General features: G+C 34.2%; 1 protein-coding gene across 3 annotated transcripts in view; it reads left to right on the top strand.

The window, feature by feature from the left end:
• The window catches only part of LOC116166506 (syntaxin-binding protein 5), a 67,171-nt gene extending 48,552 nt beyond the window's left edge, over window positions 1-18,619 (top strand). For 2 of the 3 annotated variants that reach the window (XM_031481477.1, XM_031481476.1), the window contains exons 14-20: window positions 2,925-3,041; window positions 7,947-8,441; window positions 8,492-8,600; window positions 11,761-11,847; window positions 14,342-14,437; window positions 17,172-17,296; window positions 17,509-18,619. In XM_031481477.1, the coding sequence (XP_031337337.1) occupies window positions 2,925-3,041; window positions 7,947-8,441; window positions 8,492-8,600; window positions 11,761-11,847; window positions 14,342-14,437; window positions 17,172-17,296; window positions 17,509-17,762 (1,283 nt within the window). In that variant the 3' untranslated portion in view covers window positions 17,763-18,619. Of the gene's footprint in view, window positions 1-2,915; window positions 3,042-7,946; window positions 8,442-8,491; window positions 8,601-11,760; window positions 11,848-14,341; window positions 14,438-17,171; window positions 17,297-17,508 lie in introns of those variants that run through there. The other variant, XR_004144328.1, reaches the window with a different exon arrangement.
• Window positions 18,620-18,849: the final 230 nt, after the last annotated feature.

Here is an 18,849-nt window from a genome sequence, read left to right as displayed (position 1 = left end):
CCTGTAAGCTATATTTTTAATGTTTCATAGTAGATGTCTTTATTTGACTTTTACTTAACCCAGGATAAAAGGTATAAAACCTGGAATCAAAATTTAAGCAATAATTTTGACAATATACTGACGCTTGCAAATGCCCAATTTTTCTTAAAAATAGAATTATCTATGAAACTACTAGCTTTTCGGATATTAATCATATAATAAAAAAAGACGTACAATTACAGGTAGAATTCAAAAATGCATTCAAATACAGGGGGTTCTATTTAAAAGAATGTACCATTTGGGCGCCCTGCTTTGTGGAAGCACCCTGTATAATTCCAAATATTTTTAAAATGTGGGGAATATTCAGCCATATCATAATACAAAAGCACTCTATCGACAAATCTTATCTTCAAGGCATTAAGTTACTCCGCGCAATCGTTGACTCACCCTGTACCTACAATAAAAATAAAAGGACCTGTGTGTCCTCAATTTTTATTTGCGAGTAAAATAAACCCAAAATAAATGATTGAAAAGCTGTGTTTTTAGTCCGAATTTGAAACGCTTCCGTCTAAATACGTCACAAACCTACAACCAATCACGTAGAAGTGAGCTGACAACCTTGTGCGAGGGTCTGACGTTTGTCGGATTTGACGGTTAAAAGAGGCATGTTTAACTAAAGTGAAGGACAAGTGCCTGTGACAGATGATGCAAGTCGCAAGTTACAAACGACATTCTCCTGCAATATTGTCAAGTCGTATGTCATCTAAACGGTTCTAGCAGCTGTCTGGTCGGGCTTATTAGTCACAGACCTTGCGGCCCGCCACAATCATCTCGTTTTGAATAAACCCCAAATACTGCACATGTTCATTTTTTTCTCTTCCGCCACTATTTTTAAATAAACTTTTACTGTCCAAAAAATTGTTTTATGGTTTCAGGTATACCTACGCTTATTACATTAGAACTACGGAATTCAACTATACTGTAAACCCCTATTGCACCGTCAAAATTAAGTATATCCCTTAAAGTTAAGCATAACTTAAATACCATAGCAACGATTGTTGCCATAGATTTTAAGTTCGACTTAACTTTAAGCAAGGCTTAATTTTGTTGGTGCAACTGGGGCTTAGTCCCATGACAGCAAGCTGGGAAGCTTTTTTGGCAGCATTACAGCATTTGTTTGCGACTGATCGAAGCAGATACCGGCTACGTTAGCTGTTGCCGAGATTTACGTTCGTAAATTAATTCATGACTGGTAACACTACAAATTCCAACTACAGCTTCAGAAATAGTATCTTCACGTACCTAATTGTTCGCAAGCTGGACGCCCATTCTTCGAAAAATATGTTTATTACCAAAGTTTCGTTGTAATGATTGTTGTATAACTTGAATAAGCAGGTACACGCGCGGGGTCAGGTAAAAAAGTTATCGAACCTTGATATTCAAGCGTACCAAAAAATTCAAAAAGATTTAAAAAAATTTAAAAAAAGGCTCAAATTCAAAAAATACAAACAATTTACTAACAGTTTTTAATCAATTTTAATTTTTTTAATGAAACATTATATTGTATAGAAAGTGGTTTTTTTGTATCTGTGCAAATATCATCAGAAAAAATAAAAAACCAAATCAAATTTCGGGTTTGCATGACAATAACTTAGTGCGCTACTTTTCTCTCAAATGACCATCTTCTATGGTTTCCTTTCCGAGATCCCTATGATAGACATCGTCAGTCAGTCTATTAATCAATTTTTTTTTTGTAGATTTTGCGCTTGCAAACGAACATTTTTGTACCAAATTACTTCGAAGGATGCAAAATAACTTTCATTCTAACTTCAGGTTGTGACAATAAACGATTATACAATATTTACTCACTTAATTTGGGTTACCTATGAAAACTTCTATTTCCTGGTATAAGTATTTGAAAACGTTGACGTTTTATTAATTGATTTATTAATTAATTAAATAAATAAACGTTTAATAAAGTGTAAGTATATATTATTACAATTGGTATAACAAAATGTTAGTAAGTCAAGACTATTATTTCTATAGACTGTCATCTTCTAATTGCTTTACTCTGAGCACTACTTTTCAACTATATATATGTTGTGTATTACATTTATTGAGTGTTGAGGTCAATATTTATGGAATGTTTGGAATTAATTCTTTGGTGCATGCAAAAATGAACAATTCCTTAAGGATTCAACGTGGTAGCCACCACGATATTTTTAAAAATTTGATACATTACTGCTATTGCTGTTTGCTTTGGCATGGTTGGTGTGAATGTAGTGCATACCAATGACGTAAAACATCGAGCAGTTGCACTGTGATATTAATTAGAATTTGCATCTCTGGTTTCATTCGGGATTATCTGGTAACTATTAGAACGATGATGTACTGAAACGCATTTTACTCCTAACCTGTTAGGTTGTGTAGTGTGTATATAACTGTAAATTGTTTCATTTATAAGTAAATTTGAAGAATGTCTTATCGGAATGCATTGCATTTGGTATGCGCTTTTAAATAATTCTTACCTAAAACGAAATTGTTGAAATTTAAATAATTAATAATCCCTTGTATGACTGTAACAAGACAATACCTGCATTTTTTGTAAATTTATTTTCTGTTAAATCATTCCACATTTCTTTGATCAAGAAATGTAACGAAGACAGTTTCTGGGGAATTTACTTACAAAATTTTTCTTTCTGCCAGTCTTGGTTAAATATTTATAAAACTTAATTTTTAAATTTAATTAATTTAAACACAGTCTTATTTGTTTTGTACAAATTTTACGGCAATAAAATTAATTTAATTGAAGCCGTATACTTGTACACAATAAATAAGCGAATGTGAATGTTTGGCTTATGTGCGCATGAGTAGTGCTTTCTGTAGAGCTGAACCTATTTCTTATGCATTGTATTAATGATTTTTTACCTTTATGGGTCGAGTAGACAAGCTGGACAGCTCATTTTCAAGATCACGCTCAAGTTCGATGAGTTCGCTAGAAAACATCACATCAGAAGCAATCCAATGTTTAGCGTTTGCAGATTCGTACACACGGAAATCAGGTTAGTTGCATTATATAGGTTTTACGATATCAAAACTGAATGTTTGTTCCAATTTTAACAATATGTGGGGAAGATTATATAGATTGCTGTCTACTTACCACTTTATGAACACAGTAAGGTCCAGTTAAGCCAAAAAATAATCTGGGTTTATTTTTTTAATCCCGAGTGGGTGATCAGATTTTCATTTGTTTAAAATTTCCAAAAAATATATATTAGTTTTGTTTCACTTTCTTGTGTCTCATTGGGTCTGTACTGCACTATAAGGCTGCATACGTTATGATAAATTTAACACACATCACATGTATATCCCGTGCACCATATTTCGCGTTAGACTTCTTTCCAAACATTCGTGCATAGTCCATAAGACTTGCTTGTTATTTTATTCAAATATGGTTGAAATGTCAACATCTTGTCTAAGGTTACTCCCAGGTATTCGTCTTCATTATCCATTGGGCGTTCCATTGAGGAAAAGTCGCTTCTGTTCCCATACGATTCCTTGTCTTATAATCACTATAAGAGAGATCTTTGTTGGATTAATAGAAACCTAACAAATAAATTGATAAATGTTTATTTTTGGGGACATAATTTTTATTTTTGTCAAGAAGGCCCCGAAAATTCAACAGTCAAAAGTTCCTTAATTAGGCGCTGTTACATCCACTGATTGGACAGTGGCAGCAGGATTAATGTTCCTGTTTTCGAACATACAGGTTATCAACCTGGAGCTTGCCAGATGGACACCCATGATGTAAGCTTCATATGATGATTTTCTTATGATTCTTATGATTTTAGAGATCGATCGCCCCTTCAATATCTAATAATGCACCTAATAGAATTTGCTTCGATTGAGCGATTGCTCCACTATGCTCAGGATTCTGTGAAGAGTCAGTCTGCTAAATACTGTTCTTACTTCACTCTTTGCTGGAGGTATTACATACTGCAGATCAACACTGCCACTAAAAGAGTCAGGGAATATGGAGGAAAATAGATCGACTTCTTCCTGCAACAGAGCTAGGAAAATTCCATCTCATCTTACCGATGTAAATGGTTGGAATTTTATAATCGCCCATTTAACTTTTGTGTGATCTATGATCTCACTTTCTAATTTCCAATTCTCCTGGCTTGGTTTACAATTTAGAATAGGCAGATTTTCCCGCCATTCTTTATAGGTTTGAGGGTAATAGAGCCCTCAGAAAGTATGAAGCAAAGATTCATTGGGTACCCTTTTCGTTTTTCGTGTAGCTTGTATAACTTTTTGGAAAATTTCCTATTTTCTCTTTGTGTTTCGTGAGACTCGCAATCTCGGTATCATCTTTCCGACCCCCTCACAATAATTCCATCATTCATTGTTTGTAGGTATGTATTATGGTCTGTGACAAAGGTAAGATTTGTTTGCACCACCCCACTCACCTGTTCTTTTGACACAAAACTTATTTACATCCAAGTAAGTCCCTCGTGCCACCAGGAGAATCTCTGGGGTTTCCGCAGACAACTGGCTTTGAACGCATCTATTATAGCCATTCGGAGATTATTTCCAAACTTTCAATCTCTACGGAACTTCTTGCCTTTGAAGGGCCCCAGTTTTTTCCTTTAAAAAAACTTGTTTTATATAGGGCCCAATCGGTTTTCTTCAGGTTTCTGTACCCTTTTAGGCCAGCTTTTTTTAAATTTTATATCTGTATCTTTGACCAGAGAGAGAGAGAGGCATCTATTCAGACACATGCCAATTCACAACCATGTCGCATCTGATGATGACACATCAATTTTTGACCATAATATGGTCCACTAATTGTTTAGACCTCTTTTGGTGGGTGCGGATCCGAGCACAAACTCCCTCCTGTTTTTAGTGCCCCTGTAGCTATACACCAGGTTCACTTAAGCCTTCGATTAAAGCAAGATCTAAGGTAACAGTAGAAAATGTACGGAAGCTTTGACCTTCACTATGATTGGTTTAAACATGAGTCAGTATTACACTGAACATGAATTTTGTGAGCTGGTAGTTTCTGTTACTAACTAAGCTGCCGAACTGTTATTAGCTGTTAAAGATCCAAGGGTGAAATCGTTTGCTTCATTTCTGTTCGCAGTGCTGGATATTTCTACTGTACAATAATTTGGTGCCACTTTATATTTTTCCTGTGTGTGTTTATCTTCAAACACAGCGCCATCTATTACCTTCTTATAATATAATGAATCCAATATACAGTGAGATATTCATGTAGAAGTATACATAGGGATTTCCTATGTCTACTTTCAAATGATAAGGTCTTGTGAAGGACGCCTAATTTTATGCAACCAAAATAACTTCTTGAAATAAATAAAGATATGGCTGTATTAATTATTAATATTGTTGCTTTGGCTTCACAGAAAATAAATCTCTTAAGCTCCTTTAACTATTACCATTGACTTTATACACTATAGACAAACGGAGAAATAGGGAAAAATGGCAGCCGCTTACTGTAGCGAATATTTGCGTTAAATAGGCAACTTATTAAACACACTGCAATGCACGTACTAATGATGACGTTGAATGGGACGACATATGAACGCAAGCAAATTTATGACGTTTCATTCGTTTAATTTTTGATTCTGTACATTTTTGTTTGAACTACTCTTAATAGTATTACAAAGACCATTTACAAAATTTAAAGTTCTTAGCAACAATTTAACAGATATGGCCGATGCCACAGCGTTTTTTCCTATTTTCAAAGGATTTGTGTAAAATTAATAGTTCCTTGGCGTCATTATGGTTTGATGTGGTTTTCTGAGAAGCTGTTCACATCGTGTGCAATTAAACTTTTCGATCGCAAAGTAGATCAACTCACTCTTCCAGTAATGTACCTAGTGTTATCAACTTCAATGTCTAAGATGGAGTTTTCTAATGACGACTGAAAAAATGCAGAAGATGAACATGATGGCGATTCTGAACATTTCGTCGAAGCAAATAACACCCACTCTTTCTTGACGATAAAGTATACATACTAACTTTTTAGTTTAATTTGTTCGAACTATGCTGAATTATATCCTGTAGTGGATTTAGATGCCGAAATCCATTCTTTTAAGGTAGATATTGCAGGCAACACGATATTTTGCCTCCAGAAATTTGTGAGTTGCCGGAGACTTGTAGTATAACTTTATGACAAACTCCTTTTCGTCTTGATGCCATGGAGGTTTAGCTTTATGAAAAATTTGCGTTCTTACTAATCCGCGCATGTCAGTGTCGATACCTGTCACTGTGCATGCACTTGTAGGTACAATAATTATTAATGACGTAATAACAACGAGAGTGGCGCTGCGACGATTTGGTGGCCCACCTCCATACTAACATTTCCAGCTCCATTTGTGTTGCCATTTTTTAAGCCTACACCGTTTGTCTATAGTGTGTAAAGGTCAATGCTACTACTGGCACTATACCAATTGGAAATATCAACTTTTTCATTAGTTGAATACATCGCACACGAAAGAAAATTAGAATACGGAAGTCAAAGCAATAATATTTAAATTAATTAATGACAGCTTCATTTGTTGTAGGTAATTTTGGTTGCATAAAGTTAGGCGTCTTTCAGAAGACTTTTTATTATTTAAAAGTAGACATAGGAAGTTCGTGTAGGAAATCCCTATGTCTACTTCTACATGCGAATATTACTGTATACATTTTTTATTCACGTATGCGCTGTGACACCTTTTGAGAGAGTAATTTGAAGTACTTTAGTCATCTACATTCAGAATGTGTATCACCATTGACTTTATATATTTTTCATATATTTGTATAGTGTGTAAAGTCAATATCACATATGTGATTCCAGATTAGGGATTCCTTTTTGGATTACTTTCTTCCTCCATGTTGAATAACAATCAATGCTGTCGATATGGCAATGGGTTAGACAGTTAGTGTATCGTGCAAGAATTTTGTAAAATTAACTTAGTGAAAAGATGATTCATGTGCTCATTGTTGTTAATTTCTTAAAACCCTCACACTTTGTATCATTCGGAAGCTTGTAGCAGTTGATAATTGGCCTCTAGTTCTGTCAATCCTGGACCATGACACAGTCCCGCTATATAACATAGCATACGCCCTAGGTTGGTTTGATTTCGTGTTTGTCGCAAAACGCAGGTAACTCTGTGATTGAGTCTTTTGAGAACTTCTTTGTAGAAATCCTTGTTGACGGTCTGCCCGGGTACGGTACAAACTTGTGGTGTACGATTCCCTTAACGTCAAAGAATACCATCACCATGAACGTGCTCATTCTTGCTTTCTTCTGACGCGGCCGCATGCCACTCCCTAACAAACCAGGTGTTGCTCAAAAGCTTACACTACAGCCCCCTGCCCCCCATCTTCCCCCACTTCTAATCCTCGCTGTACAGTCGCGAAAAATGAGGCTCATTACTTTTAATATTTCAGTACTACCTTCATTCTGATGATGAGCTTAGATAGCACTTGCGATCATCTGTATAGGGCGCCCCTCATTCGCTAGGTGGGGGCGTACGCCGTACCCGATAGAGTACCACTCCTGATTCACTGTTCTGTTTCACGGCACCTAATTTATGAAGTGAATGTTTTATAAGTCGAGAGCATCAGCCTGGCAACTCATATGATCTTTTGCCAGGTTGTTCCCCTATCCACCACCCTCGGGAAAAGATGTTATATTTAAAAACATGTTATTATGTGGAATATCTCTATAACACTACCTATGCTTATTGTTTTTCTGATTCGACCATTGCAATCCTGAAAAAAATTGCTTAGCATAATGTAACCGAGTTGTACCTATATAATAGGATATAATAAAAAAGGATATAAATAAAAATTGAAAACCGAAGTAATTGGAAAATTGATGCTATGGCAATATGATATGGCTCATACTTTTATGCTACAATTTCTGAAATTGTTGTTAACGATGTGATTCTTTGCAGAACCTGCCACTCTAACACCAACTTTGTGGGTGGGAACAAGTTTAGGATCAGTGTTAACAATTCTAGTAACTCCTCCAGACCCAGACAGTCGTTCTTCACAACCGGTTGTCGTTTCACTTGTTGGAGTGACAATATTTAGATTGAAGGGCACAATTCTAACAATGTCTTTTTTGGATTGTAATGGAGCCCTTATACCATACTCTTTTGAGTCTTGGAAGGACGATAACAAAGAAAGGAGAGACAGTAAGTTGAAACTCTTTGTTTTATATGTAGCAAACTATGGTCTCGCAGGAACGCCTACAAGATCTCAAAACAGGATGAGTCCTACGTTAAGCGAAAACCAAAATCGCGATTCGTATAGCGATCGGCAATTTGTTGTTATCGCAAGTGAAAAACAAGCGCGTGTTGTAGCTCTACCTTCTCAAACTTGTGTGTACCGTCAACAAGTCGCTGATACAGATTTCGTGGTAAAGGCTGAAACTATTTCTATAAAAGGTATGTAAATGTGAAGTTTCATTTTTAATAACTTTTATACATTATTTCAGACAGTGTTTGTTTAGTATGTTACATATCGAATGGTCACCTCGTTGCATATACATTACCCAGCTTAAGGCCACTAATAGATATAGATTTTCTACCTTTAAGTGAACTTAGGTGAGTAAGTTTTTATGTCTGTTTATTTTGAATCAAAGCGATGGCAGCGCTGCACTTACATATATGGCTTTGGATTTTTATTATGTGCTAAGATTTACTGCATGAATGTCAAGTAAAAATTTGCTCAACATTTTTATATGTTAAACAGATCAGTTTTAATTATTAAAATGGAGTTTGTTCAATATACCTAATTTGTGATGTTTGTTTCAATTGAAAGTGATCTGTTTAGATTGCACAGTTTCTAATAATGATGCACATTTATATATGAAACTTGTTAACACCATGTACCTATCAATGCAATTGAATTTAAAATCAAATAATTACTTCCTACTTATGAAAATAATCCAAATCAATGCTTTCTCATGTGGTTTATTTGTTACATAACATACTTTGTTAACCATTCATAATCACAGGATTAGGAGCGTATTCTTTATTTAACTTTATACGGCAAAAGCAACCGTACCTACTAAATTAAAATTTGTATGTAAATGTATTATAATTCCATTAGATTTTAAATGTTGTAGGTAATTGTATTTACCCACTTTAGAGTAGAGGTTGTCTTTTCTCTCTGAATGCTTTTTCACGTAAAACGCTTTATGCATCGAGCGAGAGTTCAAGCTATAGCCTTTAATGTACGACTAGTACATATTTGCTTCATAGTTTTATATATGTAACATAAACAAAAGAGCACCTGATTTAGTAAAGCCTATTACAATAATTACCATTTGCACCGTAGTCACTAGTGAGCTGAAAGGGCACCATTATGATTTCGAGACTATTAATAGCAAAACACATGTTAGAATTGACATTTTTTCTAAGACCTTCCTGAAAATCAGGTCATAATGTATAATTTAGAGACACGATATTTATCCCCTTACACCCGTGCGTAATGAAAAAAGTAAGAATAGATGATGTATGTTTGGAAGTGATATCTATAAAAGTCAAAACTGTCAACAGACGTCGTTTTCCGTCGTAGAAAAAGTATGGTACGTAATTCGGTTGTAATTTGCATATTACAGGTTCATATAATTGCAATTTTTCCACTCACCTAGCTGTAATACGCACTATTACAACCTTATGACGTAATATACTATTTTCTACTCCTATACCTACTTTAATTGATAGATTTGCCACCTGTACTTAAATGATAAGTCATTTCAATACAGATTATCATTATGATACAAGTTTACTACCAATAGAATGGCAGCATCACGGGATAACGACTCGTAGTTTATGAAAATCATAGTTGCCATACCAATGATAGATCTAAAATATTTATTAGTTTTGACAACTGAGCTGGGCATAGCGAATTGGTGGTTCATTTTCTTATGAATTTAATCATAAAATTCCAATCGGCGGTCATCTTGAATAAATTTGACAGTGACACACTGCTAGAACCCGTTACCATGAACTTCGCTACCTGCACACAATAAAAATCTCAAATTTTGGACCGCTTTTGAAGTCATCATAGCATCACCTCTTTATAGCTCATCATAGTCGTAGCTCGTAGAAAAAATAGTGTATGAAACTCGCATTTAATGGCTATTAAGACACTCGTATTCATTACGAAACTCGTGAACGCTCGTTTCGCAATTCTCATACTCGTGTCTTAATAGCCGACATTAAATGCTCATTGCATAATATACCTACTAATAAACATACGAGTTCTCCCCCCCCCCTTTAAAATAAAATCAAATGCTTCCCTAAAAATAAAGTGTCTGTTTAGAGTACGTATCCCAGATTCTTTATAAATATAAGATTGTTAATACTGTCATGAGATGAGTGACGGACGCGTGGAAGCTCCATGAAGGTCGGGGAAGTTGATACACATTTCACTTTGTACCTATACTTGCCTTATGGGATTTTTCATTACGAAAATTTGTTGACTCCAAGTACGCATTATCTGCTTCACACGCAATATTGTGCATTTTGGCATTATGGCCCAATGGTAGAGCGTCCGGAGGTCGGGTGTTCGAACCTGGGTTGAGGTGAATTTTTCATCTGTGGCAGAGATGGAAATTACCTTAGACCAGTTTCGAGCATTCTGCCGGCTACTCTGAATTAGGTTTTCCTGCAGTTTTCCTAATTCGTAAGGTAAATACCGGAGTAGTATAGAACAACTTAAGACCTTCTGCAGAGGCACCTCTAAAAAGCATTATTCGGGTCACTCTGTAATTGGGCGCAAGCCTGTTGAGGGCCTAGAACAAGAGAGGGATAATAAATAAATAAATAAATAAATTATCTAGTTAATATCATCTCGATGATGTGTGGCCACTTTTTCCGTTCGTCCATGCCTACGACTGTATCTGTCAGATCCTTATCTTAAGAGCTATTGCCATACTTTTTGCTATTTGGTTGGTTATGGTGTTGAGACTTGCACCAAGAAAAGATTTTTTCTGGGCTACTTACAAAAAAGTGATGGTAAAAATCGATTTTTTTGTTACTTCTCAGAATTTTAAAACTTTTGCCGTTCAAAAACCCAAAATCTTGTTCCCAATTTGATTGAGGAAACAGTTAAATACATTGATAGACAAAAAGAAAATTGGTTATGTTGGAAGCCATAGTGATATTACTTTAGGCCATTATTGGTTATGCACACATGTTTAAAATAAATGGATTGTATATCCACTGACCCAACGTTCTTATTTATAAAGGATTTTTCTGAAATTTTAAGAGGTGCGATTCCTAAAAAAATAAACTAAACGTACAGAAAAAATGGACTGTGCATCTGAAGACTCGACTTCTTTTTACTTATATCAATTATCAGAGACTTCCAGAAAGAAAGGAAAACTTGTATCTCTAATAAAACTTGTTAACAGCTCTGTTGTAATTTAATTGCATTTGTGTGACGTGTTAACAATTTTCTGTTCCATAAGTTTGTTAATAATTATGTAACATATTTAAATTTTGAAAAGTCTATTATATAGTACTGATGTGCATGTTAATAGATACATACACAACAATTATTAAGTAATCACAAAAAAACTAAATTAATTTAACACATAATGTTCACGCCAACACAATTACTGTTTAGACATCCTATTGTGGAGCACAACCTTTTTCTAATATCTTGTAGCCTCACAATTATTGTTCTAGACAAATCGTACTTCGATCTGTATTCTGCGCCCTAGTTTGCTTCTAATGTACCTTGCTATACTAGTTTCCAGACACAATCTAACAAAGGCATTGTAGACCCAATGTTATCCATTTGGGGACAACAACTGATTGTTAACGAGGATACAGACCAGTAAGTCATCTACCAATTGGGAAAATACATTTTTAATAGCAAGTCATTATTTGAATTTTTAAAAGTTTCTCTGTGTAGAACCGATTTTTTAAATTGTTTTTATTTTCGAACCTGTTCCAAAAGAATGTGCATGTAATATATCCATGCTATCAGTAATTTTGCTCTATCAACGTATTATAAATTTGTAAATGTAATTATGTGCATACTCTTGTACCAGATTTTTCTAAATATGTTTTAAGATTTACAGTTACTTTTTAAATATTAGTAATGCGTTTGTATTCTTGTGGTAGACGGTACCATCATAATTAGCAGAGTTTTTAACAACTTTTCATGATCGTAGCTTAAATGACTGACATCTAAAATCATACTAACCAGGTATTTAGTGTAACATAGCACCCCGTCACACCTATAACTGGCTTAATAGCATATATACCTCCTTCACAGCATTGTGCATGGTTTCAAATAAATAGTAAATCAACCTTGCATGGATTTCCTTCATATTCTCTATAAAACTACATGTTAAATGATTTTCTTGTGTAATTATACCCATTTTTCTAAGTTGAAACTGCAATGACTGTACTAATTAGCAGTACAGATCATTACCTTTGAGTAGGTTCGAAAAATGTTTATTACAGAAGAATTTTGACACTATAAAAGAAAACCTAACATGAAAATTAAAAAAGGAGAAATATTTAGGCGCTCATGGTAGCAACCGCTCAGTAAGAATAAATCCAAACCACTTGTTAGAGACTGTTAGACAGCAAGAAAAATTATTGCCTAAAATCATTTCAGTTACCCAAAACTTAACCATACAGAAATATTTATTGTGAAATTTTGGTAAAATTGATCTAATTAGGAGTGACAGTGGAACAATAGTATTCAAAATTAAGACGAGTTTTGGTATTCCCTCAAACATTAATGAGCAGAAATATCAAGGTATGAATTTCGTCCCTGCAGACAGAAAAGTTTCAGATTATGCGTTGAATTGAAATTTGTTTCTTAAATTAATTAGTACCTATATCAGTCTTAGTTGAACTTTTATAGGTAGGTATTGGACATGTCATACATATGACATTGTATATACAACATAGCTTTCAACCCATCAAGTGCATCACATGTACATAACATTTACTAAATTTAACACGTACATTAGAAAAGAAATCTTTTTTTATGATAATTGTACTGAGCATATCTTTACATACCTATATAGCTTTATTATCCTAATAATGATCATAATTAATTGTTTTAAGCATATTTATTATTTTGGAGTTAAACAACAAATGAATTTAACTTAACCATGCAAAGTATTTTGGTTGCTGTGCCAATATTTCCATAGATACATTTAGTATCGCCTCGCATTTTCTTAACATTTATGTGATTCAAAATAACTTAAAACATACCCAAACTTCTTTACATTATAATACAATACTTGCATGAAAATTTCCAAGTGTACATACAAACGCCATATATATTAAGCAGGCCTTTCACATTCATTTCATCGAACTATGAATTAACGCCATGTCTTTGAACTTGGAACAAAATGTTGAAACACCACTTCTATGTTTGCACATGGTTCGTACAAACTTGGTGAGCAAATACAGGCGCAGAATGATTAGTTTTGATTTACTTTTCGAAGCCAAAGGATGTCGAACAGAAGAAAGAAACCTGAAAATGAGAAAAAAGAAACGTGGTACTTGAAAAGGTACGAATTCCCTCATTTGTGACTATTAATGGAAATAAACAACGGTTCTTCGGATTATGTCAATTATTATTGAATGTCTTCAAATACTGACTAAGTTTGATAAAAAAAGTCGATTAAAAAAGATTCGCTCACAAACTCTTGCGACATGTTGGGTCTGAGTTCAACTCTGCAAAATTGTAGCGGTCGGTACGATTGTGCACGCGAAAACAACGATATGCGTTTTCGGTTCCTCACATACTACAATGCGTAAAACTATCTCACTTATGTCTTATCTCCAGGAGCGACAACTACATCCACGCGCGCGCCCAACATCGCTCCGCGCCAAGAATTCAAGATTGGCAAAACTCTTCGCTCCGCACCAAGAACGATGCAAACTTTGCGCGATGACCCCTTCCACGTTCAAACCTGGTCTGTTTGCAGGAGTGTACACTTCAAGTTTGATGAAATGAATGCACGTGGAAAGCCTGCTTTATTTAAAGAAATACTTAATTAGTAGCATTTGTGGTAAATTGCAATATTAGAATATTCTTTCACTTTTTGCATTTATGTGTTTCTCTTACGTACCTATTGTATTTACTAGCACATATTATAGTTCTACTCTACCTACTTAACAACCATGTGACAAGACAACATGGCTACATTAGAAAATAAGTATTTACATGGTATTTACTAAAAGCAATAAAATTCGCAAGTCGAGTATTATTTTACGAAATGTTTTCCATTTAATTGATCAATATTTGATTGTTTAATAGTGATACACTCTTTTTAATAATGATTATGTAATTATTAAAGGATCAGCCGGACATTCTGCTTCAGCAACAAGGGTCATGGCCTCTACCTCTGTTCACCATCGGAATTGCAGAAGTTTACGTTGTGCAGTGATTTTTGGTATGTACAGTTTGTAAGATTGTCAGCATTATTAATTATCACTTTACAAAGTATTTGTATTATTTTTGTCCACAAACTTTAGAGCATTTCTAACTAATTTTATTGCATCCACATTTGCCGCCATAACCTTTTGCTCAATTACAAATGATTGTCTTTAGTCGAGTCTTTTAGTAGATCATCGGGTGCTGGTGGTAATGAAGTTTTTTTTTTTTTTTTTTTTTTTTTTTTTTTTGTCAGGTGGGGAAATGCATTATGCACACTCCGGATGGAAAAGTCCGGAGTAGTGTGGGACTCTCACCCACTAAAACCCCACCTGAGGCTTCGGCTTCTAGGGCCATTCGCCTTTATACATACTTTTACACAGAAAAAGATGACTATATAAGTACAATGGGACAGAAACGGATCTAGTTACATTTATTAACATACAAAACCAACAATTTAAAAATATCACAGATCATTTGCTATACCAATTCTTTGGGTGAAGGCAAGAGTATTTTTACATTGCTCTTTGTTTTTAAAGTTATTTTCCCATGCAGGGTCGATATTAAAGAGCACACGTACATCTGTGTACTGCGGACAGACAGAAATAATATGATGTGGTGTTAGAATAACACCACATTGTTCGCATAGTGGCCGTTCTTCGCCCGCCAACAAATATCCATGAGTGAGGGCAGTATGCCCCAGCCGGAGTCTGTACAGCCTGATCAAGTTCAAACGCCCAACGTCGATATAAAATAGCGGATCCAGACTCTGTTTGATCTTCTTCAAAGCCGTATCAGTCTCCGACCACTGTTCACTCCACCGCTCATAAATTTTCGTCTTCACAAGTTCACGTCGTGCAATAGATGACATATTCGTAAAGTCAACGTTATCCAGTTGGAGATAGTTTAATACCTCTCTAGCTCTAACACCTAACGATCTACATCTATTTAGTCGAGCAATTTTAGTTGCATCAGTAAGTGATATAAAATTTGGATGTTTAGGTAATGAAGTTGTTGAAATTTTTCTGCAGAAATGTTTAAATCTGGTGTTTAATTTTAATATACCTACTTAAAAACATGAATAAAAAGCAATAGAGTTTACGCCTTGGTGTACGGTACACGATACCGTAATGAATGTATTCTAGTAGCTTTCTCAGCCCTCTACTTTAAAGAACGGTTGATCTTACAGAAAATGCAGGAGTCATTTTTTGTAGAAAAATGCCGGAATAAAGGTGTATACAAAAATTAATTTTTCCGCAGATTGGGGTTTAAAACTTATAAAATGACAGAACTACCTGGCACGTTCCTATTACGGTTATAGTATGATAAGTTATACAGGCTGATTCAAATTAGAGGGCCACCATGGGGATCTCGGGAACTGTAAGAGATAGGTAGATAGTTTAAATTTGGCAAAGTTCCGTATTTTGATGCTCAACAAAATGCAGTTTTGAAACTGAAACAATTCCGACTACTTTTGGAGATATCCGGAAAAAAACTGAAATTTTGCAAAATCGCTTTTATTCTTTACTGAAGTTATTTTAAAAGGTATTTGGAAATAAATAACGCATTATTATGGCCACTCTTTCCCCCTACAAGATACTAGTTTTAAATTTTAAATCTGACGTTTCGTCTCCGGTTGACCATCATCAACTTTGTTTTTTCTTATGGAAGTAATTTTTATTTTTTGAGTCATTTGATAGAGAATTTTTTCTGAATTCAAAAATGTAAACAGCATAATTTTTTAATATTGTTTATCTTGTTTTTTGCCTAGAAAACTTTGTCTTGGGTAGTGTAGATACGTAGTTTCTTGCGTTTGTACGAATTAATAGCGCTATTTCATATTAAAAGATAGTGATGTTTACATTTTTGAAATTCTCTATCAAATGACACAAAAAGTAAAAATTACTTCCACAAGAAAAAATAAAGTTAAGATGGTTTACTGGAGACTAAACGTCAAACTTAAAATTTAAAAGTAGCATCTTGTAGAGGGACAAAAGTAGCCAAAATAATGTATCATTTATTTAGAAATATCTTTTTAAATAACTGCAGTAAAAAATAAAAACGATTTTGCTAAATTTCTGTTTTTCCGGATATCTCCGAAAGTAGTTGGAATTTATTCTGTTTCAAAACGGCATTTTGTTAACCATCAAAATACGCAACTTTGCCAAATTTAAACTACGTACCTATCTCTTACAGTTCCTGAAATCCCCATATGGTGACCCTCGAATTTGAATCATATGTAGTGGGTAGCCTTTATAGGTAACTAATAATTCAATATCTTGAAAGAAGTCAATTTAATCTGTGTGATTTGATTGATATATTGATAGTCAAAGAGTATATATACTGCCATTATTTTGGTCCACTTATACGCTATCCTGCTGAGACACAAATTTTGTGACTTTCGGTAGCTACCAATCGAAGCACTTTTTGTATGTTTCTGGAATCATTCTGTGCTTCTTCAAATAGGTGTCTTGTTTTATACCTGTGTAAGTAGCTACTTTTCCTTTACATTTTTTCAAGGCTTATGTTGTCTACTTCAATTCTTCCCGTTCTAAAAAAAACCAAACTACTAAACCTAACCAACTACAATGATAGTAATAATTTTTTTATTATAATATTTACCACTCTACACTTATATGTTTGTAGATGTAGTAAAGTTCCATTATCACAGTGTACCACCGCTGACTAGTAGTTCTATAAAATCATTAGGCAAACTAGAATATATCTTATATATTAACACTATGGTTTTGTAGCTCCAACATTCCGGAAATGATGGGAGAACTGTTTCTTCCATTGGATATGCCAGAACCACCCAAGGAAAGCTTCTTTAAGGGGTTATTTGGAGGTGGCCTAAGATCATTGGATAGAGAAGAATTATGTAAGTGTAACTCTTAACTCTTTTATATGCAGTAGGTATAGGTATAAGGTATAAGTGTAAGAAATTTGTTTTGACAGTAACCATAGGAAACATAGTATGTAAAATAGGTACCAATAATCATCATCATATGACATAAGATGTCTATTCTGACCATACACCTTGTGAAAACTATATATGGAGCTAAGTAATTGAAATACGCAAACATTTTCTAGTTGGAGAATCCAGTGGGAAAGCGAACAAATCAGTAGCAAAGCACATACCTGGAAGTTTGCAAGAACTTGGTGGACGTGCCGGAACCGCAGCTGGTGAAATAAGTAGAGCTCATAAACTAGCTTTAGAAAGAGGCGAAAAGCTTAATCAATTAGAAGAACGTGCTGAGCGTATGAAGAACGAAGCGGAGAACTTTTCGCAGTCTGCCCACGAGTTAATGTTTAAATATAGAGATAAAAAGTGGTATCAGCTGTGAACTGTTTATTTGTTACCTATTATTGTACAGATTTCATACCGACGTATAATAGGAATGTAGTCAATAAATAGCATCTTAAGTGCTGTATATATATAGTACTGTGTTACAAAGCCATACTTGTCTTGTTTACAACAGATTTATACGTTTATACTTACACCTAAATAGCACATATCATGTTGTAAAATTCCTCAAGAACTTTGCTATAGTAATAGTGAAACTGTGGCACGTTCGTTTCTTTTTCTTACATATGAAGTACAGGGTGCAGTATTGATTTCTTTATTATGCAAGGTAATATAACTTATGCAAGGCATTGTTAACATTCTGATGAATATAATATATAATAATGAATTGCAGGTATGGCTACTTGTTTGTAACATAGTACATTTTTCTATCTATGCTGTAGGTTCTTGTACTTATTGCAAATTGTGATATTCTATTCTGCCTGGGGATAGTTTTAACTTATATTTAATTTAATACTGTTATTTATATAAGGCACATATTCTTTGTATAACATAGAATACCCATAAACATAGTAAATTTAAAACTTAAATTATAGCTCCTAGAATAAGTTTGTAACAAAAGAAAAAAGTGTGTAATGCTGTTGCTTTAATACATTTCCCTGTACCTTACGTATTTGTGATGAAACATTGTACATTTGTTAACGTTATTTGGACAGTTTCTTTAATTCGCTTTTATATTTATAGGCCATCTTCATACATAGTGTAAAAAATATTATTTTAGTGCGTGCTATTGAAGTAATATGAAATCACCTTATATTCCATGCTGCTATACCATTGAATAATAAATATTAATAATCATTAAATCAGTAGATTGTACACTGTGGCCATTTAAGACATTCTTTATGTGTTGAATCAGTTGACTATACATTATCTACTTAAAATAATTTGTCAGGATTTAGTATTTTTTAAATAATACGCCGCATCATACATGGTTTTTAGTACTTTTGTAGCATAATTTGCTATAGTTAGCTTCATATCAAGTTATAATGCTCAGCATCACTGTGTGCCATAACTGTAACACATAAGTATAAAAAAGAAGTCTTAAGTGAGCACACCTAATATTTGAT

Source organism: Photinus pyralis, unplaced genomic scaffold (assembly GCF_008802855.1).
Source record: "Photinus pyralis isolate 1611_PpyrPB1 unplaced genomic scaffold, Ppyr1.3 Ppyr1.4_LG3b, whole genome shotgun sequence".
Classification (NCBI taxonomy): Eukaryota; Metazoa; Arthropoda; class Insecta; order Coleoptera; family Lampyridae; genus Photinus; species Photinus pyralis.
The sequence above is the reverse complement of the archived record's forward strand: the minus strand, read 5'-3'. Positions and strand labels throughout refer to the sequence as shown.